Here is a 15,550-nt window from a genome sequence, read left to right on the forward strand (position 1 = left end):
CGGACAATACCAATACCTGGGAGGGGGTTGCAAGTGCTTCGGAGGATAGGAATAAAATTCAAAGTTATCTGGACAAATTGGAGAAATGGTCTGAAGTAAATAGGATGAACTTCAACAAGGACTAATGCACTTAGGAACAAATCAGTTGCACACATACAAAATGGGAAATGACTGCCTAGGGAAGAGTACTGTGGAAAGGGATCTGGGGGTCATGGTGGAGCACAAGCTACATATGAGTCAACAGTGTAACCATATTGCAAAAAAACCAAACATCATTCTGGCCTGTATTAGCAGGAGTGTTGTAAGCAAGACATAAGAAGTAATTCTTCCGCTCTACTCCACATTGATTAGGCCTCAGCTGGAGCATTGTGTCCAGTTCTGGGCACCACATTTCAGGAAAGATGTGGACAAATTGGAGAAAGTCCAGAGAAGAGCAACAAAAATGACTAAAAGTCTAGTAAATGTGACTTATGAGGGAAGAGTGAAATAATTGGGTTTGTTTAGTGTGGAGAAGAGAACACCGGGTGGGGGGAAGGGGGGAGAGAACGGGACATGACAACAGTTTTCAAGTACATAAAAGGTTATTACAAGGAGGAGGGAGAGAAATTGTTCTCCTTAACCTCTGAGGATAGGACAAGAAGCAATGGATTTAAATTGCAACAATGGCAGTTTATTTTGGATATTAGGAAAAACTTCCTAACTATCAGGGTGATTAAGCACTGGAATAAATTGCCTGGGGAGTTGTAGAATGTCCATCATTGGAGATTTTTAAGAGCAGGTTAGACAAAACACCTGTCAGGGATGGTCTAGAGAGAATACTTAGTCCTGCCTTGAGTGCAGGGGACTGGACTAGAAGACCTCTCGAGGTCCCTTTCAGTCGTATGATTCTACAATCTTGGTGATAACGGAGAAAGTTCTACAGAGACCATGTGAAGATTTCTGGGGAAGTGGTGACTTTACTTAAAATATTTTAAGTAACAAGCAACATTATGAGAAGTGAAAACGCTAATAAATGGAGAAGTGTTCAGTCCCTGGCCAGCAGGCCACGTGTTTCCAAATTTTTTTTTTAAGAGACCTTTATGAATTCCTTGTATTTCCAAATTTGCAATCTGAAAACAAATATTGAGACTGAGATGGACATTTTTATTCTTGGTAGGTAGCAGAGCGAGAGGAGAAGCCAGTGACGATTTTGGAAACTGATTTACAGACACCAAGGATGTAAATCTGTGAAACCATGACATATACTAGCTGGAGACTAGGACTCAAATGCGAAAATAAATTTTAACTGTCATTTATCCATTTAGGAATTAGTAGTGCTTTTCATCTTGCTCTTTACTCCTGTCAGAGTGTTTCATTAAGTGTAGCTTCTCTTAGCATTAACAGGTAAATAGGCCTTGACAATTAATCTCTCCAATTTTCCACTTAGTTTATGAGTCTCAGATTCAAATGACTACTGAAGTTTTATATGGCCATAAATCTGCTCTTAATTCAAAGAGAAAAATTACAGCCCTCAGATTATATTTTGATGTTCATACTGAAACTTCATTTCTAAAGGAAATACAATTAAATGTGATACGACTAGGGAAAGATCAGTCTCAGAGACTCAAACATCTTCTGTTGATCCTGAATTCCCCCTCCCTATACCCCAAGAAACGTAAGAATCTTTTGGGAAGTACTTTTAATTTTGCACTTAGATCTTAAGCGCGCGCACACACACACACTTTCTTCCACGAAAGCCATCTCTAGCTTTTACTATCAGTTTAGGTATTGGTGAAATATTTTATTAGATTCCGCTTTATCAAGTTTTAGAACATCACCATTTATCAGCTTATCCCCATCCAACTCCAAAACACCATCCTACCATACTGGGGGATGCATAGAACGTAAAGATTTTCCCATTAAGATACTATTAATCTGGGTATACCATATATGTATATGTGTGTGTGAGTGAGAGAGAGAGAGAGAGGGGTGATGTAATAACACTGATTCACAGAGTTGCTAATGTCGGAAAGAAATCCGGTGACTTGGCTGACCTGTAGCTAATTAAATGTTATCGCAGACCAGCATTTGTGATCAAAACAACTAAAAACCATGAATTATTGAACACAAAAGAACCATAAAAAGAAGAGACTAGAATTTTCTATTAACAAATATGGTTAAGTCATGACTATTAAGAGACAAACCTAGTTAACGAAAGGAAGTGAAAAATTGGCATCCTTCAGAAATGTGGCAATTATTTGTAATGAAATGTGCTGGCAGTTACGGCTTGATTACCCACAACCACATGCATTACATAATTAGTACTCTCCACAAACACATGTTTCCTTACACAGACGGTACCAAAGCTATTCAAACTCTCTCCAATAAGCTAGCTTGTTTGTACTTTGCAAAAATTGCTGCTCAGATACTTGCACACTCACTACTGTGCAATCTTTGACAAACAGCAGCAAGAGAGGTTGCTATTAATTGTATTAAGAACTTACCTTTGCTTTTCTAGATCTGCTTTTATTTCATCTAGGAAAAAAAGAAAAGGCAGAACAATGAAGATACCACAACACTCAACAGAAATGACACCTTCTGAATTTACATGCAGTTGTCATGAAGTAAACTAGTCTCAAACTAGAAGTTATACATCATTAGTGTCTGCTATTCTTTCTGCTGTATATTAAACAAAGCTTCCAAACATAAAACAAAACTGGTTGGGTGTACACTAACAGCAGAACTTTCTAAATACAGTAAATTTTCAGGAGTGTCAATATAGCAAGCCTCATCCCCAATCAGAAGTACATGTTGCAAATGTCACCTTAGCCTTTATGCCACACTCACAGTGAAATCAGAGCACCTAATAATCTAAGATCCCAGTACTTTAACAGTGACCTAATTTTCACTAAAAGAAAAGGAGTACTTGTGGCACCTTAGAGACTAACCAATTTATTTGAGCATAAGCTTTCGTGAGCTACAGCTCACTTCATCGGATGCAACTGTAGCTCACGAAAGCTTATGCTCAAATAAATTGGTTAGTCTCTAAGGTGCCACAAGTACTCCCTTTCTTTTTGTGAATACAGACTAACACGGCTGTTACTCTGAAACCTAATTTTCACTAGCTGTGGATGGCAGCCTTATACTCCTATAACTCCCAGACAGGATACTGTCGGTATCTAAACTCGTTTCAAGCGATAATCCTGGACAATGGGCAATTCACTCTGTACTTGCTCTTCAAAACCACCTTTGGAGGAGTGTCATTAGCCTTGGACTAGATGTGCATAAATTCAGATGACTTTGGTGTCACCTGAGTAGCCTAATAACTTTTCTCATTCTCAGGAGTGCTATTACGCAAGAAATAGTAAGTGAATGGAGGAAAGCAAAGAGCTCCTATGAGCATTCCAGGACTCAAACGCTAGGTCATACCTCCTCCACTTGGAGCCTGTAGTTGTCTGTAAAACACCATGCTTAAATACGGATACACCTCTGTGGTGTCAGATATATTTCTCCAACAGAATCCCTCCAGTGTCATGTTAATATTATGAACCTTGGGTGCTATCACCCCAACCTTTGTCAAGTAGCCCAGAATACATATTTCCATGGATCTGTGTACTTATGAAGACTTGTTACCATATCACTGTGTATTGGTGACACTGTGGCACCAATGGTGGGTTACAAATGATAGATCATTACTATTCCAGAAGTACATTTTGCACTTCTACTGCGCTCTCCATCCAAAGATCTCAAAATGCTTTAACAACCTAGTTAGGCCTCCCAACTCTCCAGGTGGTATTAGACTCATTTTATAGAAAAAGACATTGACATTTTCTAAATCTTGGGTCTTTCCTCCTCCCACCGTGTTTCTGTAGCTTGTGTCTGTGTCTCAGTACTGAACAATATTACATATTCAACAGCTCCTTCTCATTCCAACTCCCTTCTAATCAACCCCTCATGCTCCCTTAGCCTCCCTAGTATTTGACCCACAACTGGGCCTTGTCCACCGAAACTTTAGACATTTCTCACACTTCCAAGAAGTGCTAGGGTAAACAAAAAGCAGTCACTGAGACCAGGGTGGGTGGGTAGGAAGAAGCTTCTACCTGGTTTTCCCTAACATTTGTACTAGACCAAGATGGGGAACTTGCTGCAGAATCTCATCGTAAAACACGCCACAGCTAAACAAGAGATGCTTTTGACTGGTACAGTATCTTTCAGTGTTTCAGACAACTATATATCCCTCACATATATTTAGCATTTATACACAGGACGTTACAAGAATGAATCCTCACAGTGTGCCTGTAAAGTAGGTGAGTTAGTGCTATTATCCCCATTTTACACATGGGGAGATGGAAGAGATAGGAAGTGACCTGCATAAGATCAGTTAGTGACAGAGCCAGGACTGGAACTTGGGGCCCTCGACTCCTAATACCACACTTATCCTTCCATATCACACTACCACAGGTCAATGTGTTCAGTGGTTAAAAGAAGGGAAAACACAGACTCCGGCAATGAGCAATGGCACAAGAACAGACTGAACTCTTTGGACAGTATCCTACCTATTCTGCTCAGAATACCATCAAAGGTAGCAGCAAGCTTGAGTAACATCCTTTGAGTTAATGAAGTTCAAGATCTTGAAAAGCATATAATGAGACCCATAGCATGTCATGGCTAACTATCCAGTTTCCATTTGGTTTGTGGAGATACAGGTGGGCAGTGTAGCTTAATGTATAAAATGCGTTGAGCTCCCTGGATGGCAGGAACTATAGAAATTCAGAGTTTTATTATGAGATGACTGCTGAGTGGTTCTGTCAGACAGGTTTCAGTGTAGACCTGGCATAGTTGTAAGCAGTATTTTTGCAAAGTTTTCAACTATAAGAAATGATTGCTTGCTGATCAGATCTTAAATTTCAGAAAGAAAAACAAATGGTTTATAAACAGGTGGTAGTTTCTCCTTATAGTGCTATCAAAAGCTAGATAAATTTAAACAATACTCTGTGTTGATTAAACTAACTTTACTCACATGAATAGTCCTATTGGCGTCAATGAGATCACTCACATTAGTAAAGTTAAGCATGTATGAGAGAGACGGGATCGAGATTGGGCTGGATTATATAGTCTTCCAGATGGAACTATGGCAGTGGCCCAAAGTGGTGGGGCAGGGAGAGAGAGATCATGTGGTTAGTGAGTTTGGTAGAGGTTATTAAAGCCCATTTTGTCATAAAAGAACTCTGTACCTAAGTCTTCCTTTCAGTTGTTTAAAAACTAATTTTTTTATTTTGTTAGAATTACACAGAGTTAATCATTCTCTGAAACAGTCATGGTTGTGTGTAAACTACTCACTATCACTGTTACACAACGAGGCTTATCTCCTACCGCTTAGGCTAGCCATTTCTTGGCTCAAACAGCAGGTAATGCAAGGCCTTGGTTATGCGGGGAATTTAGCCAGCACAGCCATTCCAGAATAATTCCCTGTGTAACTCTTATTCCCGGAAGAAGACTCCCTCTTTCCAGTTTAGTGTAAATCTACAAAGGCATTCTCATTGTGAAATAAGTGAGGAATGGGGAGTTACTTTACAATAGTTATAGTTAAGACTGCGTGTCTGTCACGGAGGTCACCGATTCCGTGACTTTCCGTGACTTCTTCAGCAGCAGCAGCACCTTGGATGTGGGAGGGGGCTCAGGGCTGGGGCACGGGGTTGAGAGCAGTGGGACGCTCACCTGGGAGGGGAGAGGCTCCCCGGCATATCCCTGCAGCTCCTAGGCAGAGACCCACCCCAGCACCAGCGGGGGTCCTGGGCCACCCCCTGCAGTACCCGCAGTGCCCCAAGCACCTCCAGCCCAAGTTTTAGTTAGGGGTATATAATAAAAGTCATGGATAAATTAACGGCCCATGAATTTTTGTTTACTGCCTGTGACCTGTCCATGATTTACTTAAAATACCCGTGACTAAAACATAGCCTTAGCTATAGTAGTTTAAAATCACACCCTACCTTATTCTGGAAATAACTTCCCCATGTAAATAAGCCCTCAAACTCCCACATAGAAACAAATGATTTGTTTCTGAGTTTCAGTCCCCCACTAAACTGGTTTATCTTCCATGTAATCAATTTTGTTTAAATCGATCAGAGCTGTCCGTTTTCCCCTCTAATGCTAAGGCAGATACCACACTGAAGTTTGCAGACCGATGAAAAATTACGTTTCCAACTGAATAGTACTGGCCTTAGCTACTTCCTGTATTTCATCAGATAGCAAGGGAAGCTACCTTGCTTCTCAGTCTTCAAGGTTCAAAGTACACTCCTTGTTATGAATATACACTAGTCTGTTTCCCCATCACAATTCTGATGAAAGGTTAATATCCACATAGTTTTGTATTAAAATCCTGTACACCAATACTAACTGAATATACAAGTCTATATATTTTTCCAGAACTTCTGAGCTGATGATTTGAGATTATCACCAGTCATTGCATAAGGCATTCCGTTTCAAGGATAATGCAGCAGGTAAGCAAAAGCTTTAAACACAAGAAAGTAAACTGAGCTGAAGAGACGATCTACAATATTACGCAGCTGAAGATTTAAAGCATGGCAGGACCCATTCAGGAAGTATCCAGAGACATTCTAAGATCAAGAGAAAGATTAGCTATATGCCAGTTCCGGCTCTGAGACTGACTCACTGGAAACTTGGGCCATACATTTAATAGCTCTACCACAGTTACACCATCTGTAAAACAGTGATAGTACTAGCACACCACAAGCATGCCGTGTGGCTTCATTGGTTATCTGTAAAGCACTATTGGGCAAGAAGAGTTAAATGCTGGACCCTCTGTGGCATGACAGCATCCCCTTCTGTAGAATTCCATGGAATACAGGCTATAGTAGATTTGTAAGACAAGCTTATGAGTTTAAAAACCATTCTGGGACACGCTGCACATCAGGAGATTTGCCTAATGTCAAGGTGAGAACACAGTGTATAGCATTAATTTCTTTTGCTGGCAAACTCACAAGGTGCTATTGGCAACAGCCCAAGACAAACCTACTTCTCTCAAAAGATGGACTATGCCACGGTATACTCTTGGGAGAGTGGAGCAGAAGAGAGGCAGTCCAGAATGCTTCTATTATTTCAGCCCTTTAAATCAGTTGAAACAGTAAGATTACAACCAAACTTCCTGAGAATTACTTAATCAGGGATAAAAGAATGCAGGGAGCAGCTCTTTTGACATAACTGAGCAGTTTACAAAGAAAACGGATTTTTAACTACTAGCCCTGCAAATTCAGGCTGGAACGCAAGACCCAAACTGTTTGCTTTATGGGACATGTGTTATCACTAGCAATTAGCTAAATTTTAAGTCCAGAATTTCTGCTACAGACAAACAAGCTAAAATAGAATCCTCCCCACTCTCCCTAAGCTCTGCTGATTCTGCACTGTTAACAGAAATAAAATTATTTTTGGTCACAAAAGCAAGACTATATGAATCCAAATACATAGAGGGTGCAAATCCATTGAAGAGGCGGCTATTTTTTAACAAAATCCCATCCCCATGCTTTAAAAATCTTGAAATGTCAGAAAAAAGTTATCTGCAATCCACCTTCATGCATTAAAATTCAGAAGAGAAAAGCTGAACCAGGTGGCTTCCTTTGTATTTTGGCAAGTAATGTCAAGTAACAAAGGCTAACTCAAGAAGCAACAGGGAGTAGTCAAATTTATCCATAAAAGACAAGATTGTTGCTTTTGCTGTCTAGATGCCACAACGATGGGAATGCTGAGTATAGTGACTAAAAAGGCACAGCTACCTTAAGAGGACTCTACAAGTTGTGCTGGAAGCTGAAATAAATGGGAAATATTTTTTAATAGAGTTGTTACTGCATAGTTAATACAGGTAACATGTTTATAAACCATCTGTTTGCCCTTTCTGCATGGTGGACTGAACCTATACCACTACAGTGGAATGTTGCTCACATACACCGCACTTTGAGGATGGGAATAATTTGCTTAACATATTGGCATTTTGCTAGACATATTTGATTTGTTCAAAAACACTGAGGTCCAAAAGTCAGACTAGGCAGGGAAAGTGGAATTTAAACTCTGCCCACAATCCCAAAACAACTGAATCTTTCTATGATGTAATCAGCAGTGACACTTAAAGACGACATTTCAGTTATGTTAGGCTTCAGGGTTTACTCCATTTTAAATGAATAGTGTATTTTCACATTTCTCTGAGCTGTTTTTATTTGCAGACTCAGGCAGTCTGCCTCAAAGGATTTTCTTCGCAACTATTAGGACTACAAACTTTATTTCAAAACTATTAAAGCTTCAATTCTGCATAGTTTAATCAAGCTGTACTAGAGAGATACTGGTGCCATACGCCGGCTAAATCTGACCCCTGCCTGATGATTTTTGTTTTATTAATCTAAATACAGAGAATGTTGCTAACATGTAATTAAGATTGTGTCTTGGATAGTCCTGTGGCAATGAAATTCAAAACTATGTTTAATAGTTATTGGAATATGTTAGTTATTGGAAATGTTTTCCACAGCCTTTCTAGACAAAATTGCTGGTGGTGATGCAAGACCCTCCGCTTGGAGGCACACCCTGTCTGTTCTCAGCTGGTACTGGTGAAGAAGACTTAGAATTTATCTTAACTAGAAAAAGGGTGAGATGGGAGGAAAGTCTTGTGTTTTGGTTTTTAAATGACCCATATTGACTATGTTGGGGTTAATAACAGCTTTTATATACACACACACACACCCATCCATCCATATGGGAAGTCTAGTGAAGACTGTGTAAAACTGAGGGGTTTTGTTTTACCACGTTAATTATTACGTTAACTAGCCACATGAATTTACTATCATACACCACACAGATGTTTGTTCAAGGCCACTGCAGCTTAAGGTTAAACAGGACAAGCAACAAATGTGCATGCCCTATCTAACTTTGATTTTAGAGTCAATTTAGTTAACATGTATTCACACACAACTAAAAAGGAAGCGTAGATACATGCGAGATTTCCTATGCATTCACCCGCGACAAGGCTGGCTGCATATTGTCATTTAAAAATATTGTCACATGTCACTTTAATGCAACCACATGCATGGCTAGTTTTGTGCCTCTCTTTTAATTACTGTCCTATGTTTCAGCTTGTCTATATCCCATTGTAAGCTCTTCTAAGTGGGGATTGTTTTCTAATACATTTGTAAAGTGAGGAATTCCACCATGATTTCAACAATTTCCATCCCACCATCAACTTCAGCCTGGACCAGTCCACATAAGAGATCCTCTTCCTGGACACTATTGTGCTAATAAGCAATGGTCACATAAACACCACCCTATACCGGAAACCTACTGACCGCTATGCCTACAGCTTTCATCCAGACCACACCACACGATCCATTGTCTACAGCCAAGCGCTACGATACAACTGCATTTGCTCCAACCCCTCAGACAGAGACAAACACCTACAAGATCTCTATCAAGCATTCTTACAACTACAACACCCATCTGCTAAAGTGAAGAAACAGATTGACAGAGCCAGAAGAGTACCCAGAAGTCACCTACTACAGGACAGACCCAACAGAGAAAATAACAGAACGCCACTAGCCATCACCTTCAGCCCCCAACTAAAACCTCTCCAACGCATCATCAGGGATCTGCAACCTATCCTGAAGGATGACCCATCACTCTCACAGATCTTGGGAGACAGGCCAGTCCTTGCTTACAGACAGCCCCCGCAACCTGAAGCAAATACTCACCAGCAACCACACACCACACAACAAAACCACTAACCCAAGAACCTATGCTTGCAACAAAGCCCATTGCCAACTGTGTCCACATATCTATTCAGGGGACACCATCATAGGGCCTAATCACATCAGCCACAGTATCAGAGGCTCATTCACCTGCACATCTACCAATGTGATATATGCCATCATGTGCCAGCAATGCCCCTCTGCCATGTGCATTGGTCAACCTTGACAGTCTCTACGTAAAAGAATAAATGGACACAAATCAGACGTCAAGAATTATAACATTCAAAAACCAGTCGGAGAACACTTCAATCTCTTTGGTCACTCGATTACAGACCTAAAAGTGGCAATTCTTCAACAAAAAAACCTTCAAAAACAGACTCCAACGAGAGACTGCTGAATTGGAATTAATTTGCAAACTGGATACAATTAACTTAGGCTTGAATAGAGATTGGGAGTGGATGGGTCATTACACAAAGTAAAACTATTTCCCCATGTTTATTCTCCCCCACCCCCCCGTTCCTCAGACGTTCTTGTCAACTTCTGGAAATGGCCCACCTTGATCATCACTATAAAAGGTTTATCCCACACCCCACCCCTGCTCTCCTACTGGTAACAGCTCATCTTAAGTGATCACTCTCGTTACAGTGTGTATGGTAACACCCATTGTTTCATGTTCTCTATGTATATAAATCTCCCCACTGTATTTTTCACTGAATGCATCCGATGAAGTGAGCTGTAGCTCACGAAAGCTTATGCTCAAATAAATTTGTTAGTCTCTAAGGTGCCACAAGTACTCCTTTTCTTTTTACATATGCCTATAGTACTCTATAAATGCTTATTATTCAGCTATTTATCCAGAGATTCTGTATACTTGTCTATTTTTCACCAATTTTCTTGAGTTCACTATCCTCCAGAGAACAGAACCTCTGTTTAAAGACTCTATTTCTCCCATTCAATTTCTCCTGGGTTTACAAGTATTAAGGGTACAAGCTACTATTACATGCACTGGTGAAGCAAGACTCCAAATGAAGGAATCATTCAGACTCCATTTATTCTACACCCAATACCATACACCTCAACTAAGAAAAGTCTACAGGAACAAGTTGCTACAGATAACCGGCAGGACAGTTCTCACCGCACAGATGATTCTGACATAGTTAGGAGCATGACTGGAAAGTCCTATCCTTTCATTCCTGTCTGGACTCCTGTTTAACATACTGTGAAGACATTTAAGTTGTATGATTCTCATTTCTATGATGAGCTTTATGCTAGATATTGAGAAGTTCTGAGAAAACTGCAGGTTGCTGATCTATCTGTAATCAGGGAGAGTGGGAATCTTGCCACAAAATCATCAGTTACCAAAGACTTGCAGTTACAGAGCAGGAGTACCTCCACCTCTTTTGGACAAGAAATACCACAACATTCAGCGGCAATTCACACATCAAGGGACATTTTCTCATCAACTGACTAATGCTACATACACATTTGGTTGATTTCAAATTTCATAGATGAACATTATTCCCCTCTGTCAAAAGATGTCCTCAAGCTTAATAGAAGTAAGTCCAGCTTTTCACAGTTCCTTTCCTATTTTTACAGTATACCTGTGGAACTTCTCAGTTACTTGTATACATTCAATTTGGGAAGATTGAATTATTCTGATAATGCTTTTATGGGACCTGCAGAATATCAACAAATTTATTTTCTAAATCAATTTAAAGACACTTGCATTATCTTGTCAAGGCTCAAAATGCCACACATAAATTTAAAGAACAGCTGTACAATTTAAAAGATTTGGATGTGCCCCTCAAATAAGACAAGAGTTATAGGAGTGGGATTTTAAAGTTAGAGAGAAAAATTAAGCTCCCAAATTTAGTGCTATAAGGTTCAAGTTTATTACATAAGAGATTGAAAGTTTTATTGATGTGTTAAATATCAAGATAGTTAGTAATCAACAGAACTAAATAATCATTTAGAACAATGGAGTAGCCAACCTCACTCCCTCCAGTTATTTAGAATGAGAACCCATCATAAGTGCACCATGTTCTCCACTGGTACAGGTAGTGTGGTTCACTGATATAGGTGTGCGTTGTAGTCTCACTCGCTATTTTATGCTCTGGCATGCTATTAATTCAAGTCTTATTAAACAATAAAAATCTGTTAATAAATTAGTATTTTAACAAGAGGAATTTCAAATAAGAAATTTCAAAAGAGACAGCTGACAACTGCATGATGTTAGTTACACACAAAACAAAATTCATCTTATTTCACTGTGCTCTTCTTTCACTAGAGTAGCTCTGCTGGCAAATAATTTTTAAAAAGTGCTAGATTGTTTCTTTGATGTTCTGCAACACAATTATACAAATGTTTAAGAATTGAGTGGCAAGAGAAAACAGGTCTAATTAACGGAAGTCTCTTAACAATTCTGCAGCCTTATTCTCCAATAGTAGTTCTCTTGGATTAGTCAGTCTCCCCTCAATTCCCCAAACTGAAAGGGTTGCGTTACTTCCAGACTCCCCAGTGTATTTCATACTACACATACTTGATAATTTTGTTATTTAAAGAGTTGAAGATTCATTCATTGTGAATTACACCACTGAACTCCAATGTAACTTATTTTTCTTCACTTGGAATAGAAAGGAGTTCATCTGATATGAAGTAAGATTTAGTAAGTGAAGTATTAATACCTGGATGCATAAATAGAAGAGAATGTAATCATGTTCCTGCTGAAAAAGTTATTTGGCAACACTCACCAAACAGAACTTTTAGAGATTCCTTCAATGTAGCAATCAAGGCTCTACATGAGCAGAGATAGTTGGGCAATAGATTATCATCTGCCCAGGCCCAACTTTCTCCCTGACACAGGTTTGGAAACAAATCCAAAAATGTGTAAAATCAGCTTCATGCCAACCATCAGCACCAGTTTCCCCCAAAGACAGTCTATGTGCAATGACACAAGAAATTAGTTCCAAATTCATTTATATCACTCTTATCATAGCCTGAGCCACAGGGAATTTTATTCATAGCCTTATTGTCTTTGACCACTCCTCTAAGTGCTTTTTGATATTCTGCAGTTTAACAAAAGGAAACTAGACAATCATTTTATCAATTATTCACTAGTAGAAATAATCCCATGCAAGACAAGTACAATGAAATTGGGTTCCCCCCCATAATTAGCATCACAGGATTTCAGTTTTTGTTTTACTTCAAGTGTCATAAATAGTCAAACCAAGATCAATACATCTACTGGTAGCTGGTATTGTATTACCCATATTATTAATATCTCTTGTTTATTGAACACATTTTTAAGAACTAGAAATATGCTATTGATCACAGCTGTTGCATCTTACTATTTTAGACAACGGGCCTACAGCTGGATCAGTGCAGACTCCTGCACCTATATACAAATCCAATTCCGAAACTGGAGCTTTAGATTGTGAACTCTTTGGAGCACAGATTATTTTTTCATGTGCATTTGTACAGCACCCAGCACAATGGAGCCCCAAATCCTCATCGGGGTTTCTGAGTCTGGGATTGCTAAGGCAATAAGTATAATACTACCAACACATAACAGAAATAGTCAACTTAAAAAAAATCAAATCACACTTATTTCTGATCCCACCTCCCAATCTACTGTTACTACAATTAACTCCAGAATATTTCTATAAGGCAGAGCTCAGGTGGAGTGTGTTTTGTTTTTTGTTTTTTGTTTTTTTTGTTTTTGAGGGGGGGTTATTTATAGAGTGCACCTGACAGCTCTTCATGTCTAGTCAGTTTCATTGTTTTCCCGGCATACTCAATGATTCTTTCCACTTATTATGTATTTCACACAGCTCTAGAGGAAATACACTTAAAAAACAAAACAAAAATCGGTTTCAGAGTAGCAGCCATGTTAGTCTGTATTCACAAAAAGAAAAGGAGTACTTGTGGCACCTTAGAGACTAACAAATTTATTTGACCATAAGCTTTCGTGAGCTACAGCTCACTTCATCGGATGCATCCGATGAAGTGAGCTGTAGCTCACGGAAGCTTATACTAAAACAAAAATAGCAACGCTTGGTTTTACAGTTTTTGTGGCTTTACAAGTACTCCAGTGTAAACACTGAACCTGAAAATCAACTGATTAAAAAAAAAAATAAAGTTGATGTTATCCCTTTAAAGAACACAAAACAAAAAAAGTCACTTTGAATATAAAAACTGGACTGGTTAACCTAATGCCATTCCCTCTCCTGCCCAAAACCTAATTTCCATTGTTTTACACACTGTAACTTTTCCAAAATCCATTAAATTGGCTGATATAAAAGAATCAATTATAATTGCAAGAGACTTCTGCACTAACACTGTCAATTCAAAAACTTTTGGAATTCAATAAAATATTGCAGACACAACCTACATGCCTGAAAAGTTAATAGTTTTCAGCCAACATATGATTTGAAGAAGAAAAAAAGATGTCAAAGAATTATCAGCTTGATTGATAGAACTGTTCTTAAAGTTGATAGTTTTTTGACAGTCCCTTCTGGTTTCCAGCGGTATGGCCCCTGAACTAGTTTAAGAAGAATCCACAGACAGCATTTACATTTTACATTAACACCAGAAGTAAATCAGTTGGACCTTGTTCTTTTCTCCTGAGTTTAAAAAAAACGGCCTCTTTTTTCCCTTCCCCCAAGCAAATTTGTCCAGAGAATAACAGAGTTGCTGTGAGTCAGGAAGATCCAGAGTCAGGCTGTTTGCTCACAAACCGAAGAGTATCCAACGTGGCAGATTAACCTGCAGAATGGTAACTAATGACAGTCGCAGTCACTGACAAAGCCACTGCCCATTGGCAGAGACAGGCTGCACGCTGGCTGTACGCAGCTGAGAGAAGTGGGGAACTCCCGGCCCCGGCAGGGCTCGCCCAGCCACACCTGGCTGGCTCTCCCCTGCCGGGGCGGGGGCGCGCAAAGGGGATGGCCATCCCCCAAAGGAAGGCGAAGTATGATCCTCATCCAGACTCACCCCCCCGCCACCTGCCAGGGTCCCCGCAGCTGCCGAGGAAGGAGAATGGCACCCCCCAAGGAACACAGGGGACCTGGTGCGATCCGGACTCACCCTCCGCCACCTGTCAGGCTCCCCACAGCTAGCCCCCGCGGCGAGGGGGAGGGGGCTTCCCGGGGAACGGGGCCCAGGCGCGGACTCACCCAGCGCCACCTGGCAGGCTCTCCGCAGCTGGCCGTGCGGGGTCCGCTTCGCCTCCTTCTCCGCTAGGATCTTCTCCAGGGCCCGGGAGACGAACATGCTCTTGGTGCGGGTGTCCTGTTCCCGGGCCGGGGGCTGCATGGCCGAAGGCCCCCGCGGGGGTTGGAGAACGGGGCTCAGAGGCTCCGGCCGCGTTGGGGCCCCATGATCTGCAAGAGGCGCGATTCCCTCAGCAGCAGCAATAGCGCCAGGGACACGGCGCCGCCATATTGGCTCCGTCACGTGACTCCTCCGACTCTACCTTCCCCCGTCTTCCGGCTTGACCTCTGACCCCCCCAAAGTTGCCAATGGTGACGGACGGGGTGGGGTAGAGTGGGTGTGGCCTGACGGAGGGGCGTGGCCATCGTGTCTGGAGAGAGGGGAGGCTGGGCTGCTGATGAGGTCACAACTGGGGGGGCCTGCCCAGGAGGAAAGTCCTTCCCCCCCCATCTCGCACTGCTTCAGCCATTAGTGGCGACCCACAAGGCTGCTCTTGGCCAGGCCGCAATCGCTTGACTCTAGTTAGCGAGGGTGCCAGCGGGGCATGGCAGTCCGGACTTCCGCATGGGCTAGCAATGCAAGTGCATACGCTGGGTCCTCAGTGGGCTTGTACCTAG

The 15,550-nt window shown here is 41.0% G+C and overlaps 1 protein-coding gene across 5 annotated transcripts in view; it reads right to left on the reverse strand.

Moving 5' to 3' along the window:
- Positions 1–15,305, reverse strand: part of ARFGEF2 (ADP ribosylation factor guanine nucleotide exchange factor 2) — a 57,445-nt gene extending 42,140 nt beyond the window's left edge. For 2 of the 5 annotated variants that reach the window (XM_043526746.1, XM_037915380.2), the window contains exons 1-2: positions 14,897–15,214; positions 2,484–2,514 (exon numbers count right to left, since the gene is read on the reverse strand). In XM_043526746.1, the coding sequence (XP_043382681.1) occupies positions 2,484–2,514; positions 14,897–15,035 (170 nt within the window). In that variant the 5' untranslated portion in view covers positions 15,036–15,214. Of the gene's footprint in view, positions 1–2,483; positions 2,515–14,807; positions 14,825–14,896 lie in introns of those variants that run through there. The other 3 variants (XM_037915378.2, XM_037915379.2, XM_043526747.1) reach the window with 3 other exon arrangements.
- Positions 15,306–15,550: the final 245 nt, after the last annotated feature.

Source organism: Chelonia mydas, chromosome 13 (assembly GCF_015237465.2).
Source record: "Chelonia mydas isolate rCheMyd1 chromosome 13, rCheMyd1.pri.v2, whole genome shotgun sequence".
In the NCBI taxonomy this organism is placed as follows: domain Eukaryota; kingdom Metazoa; phylum Chordata; order Testudines; family Cheloniidae; genus Chelonia; species Chelonia mydas.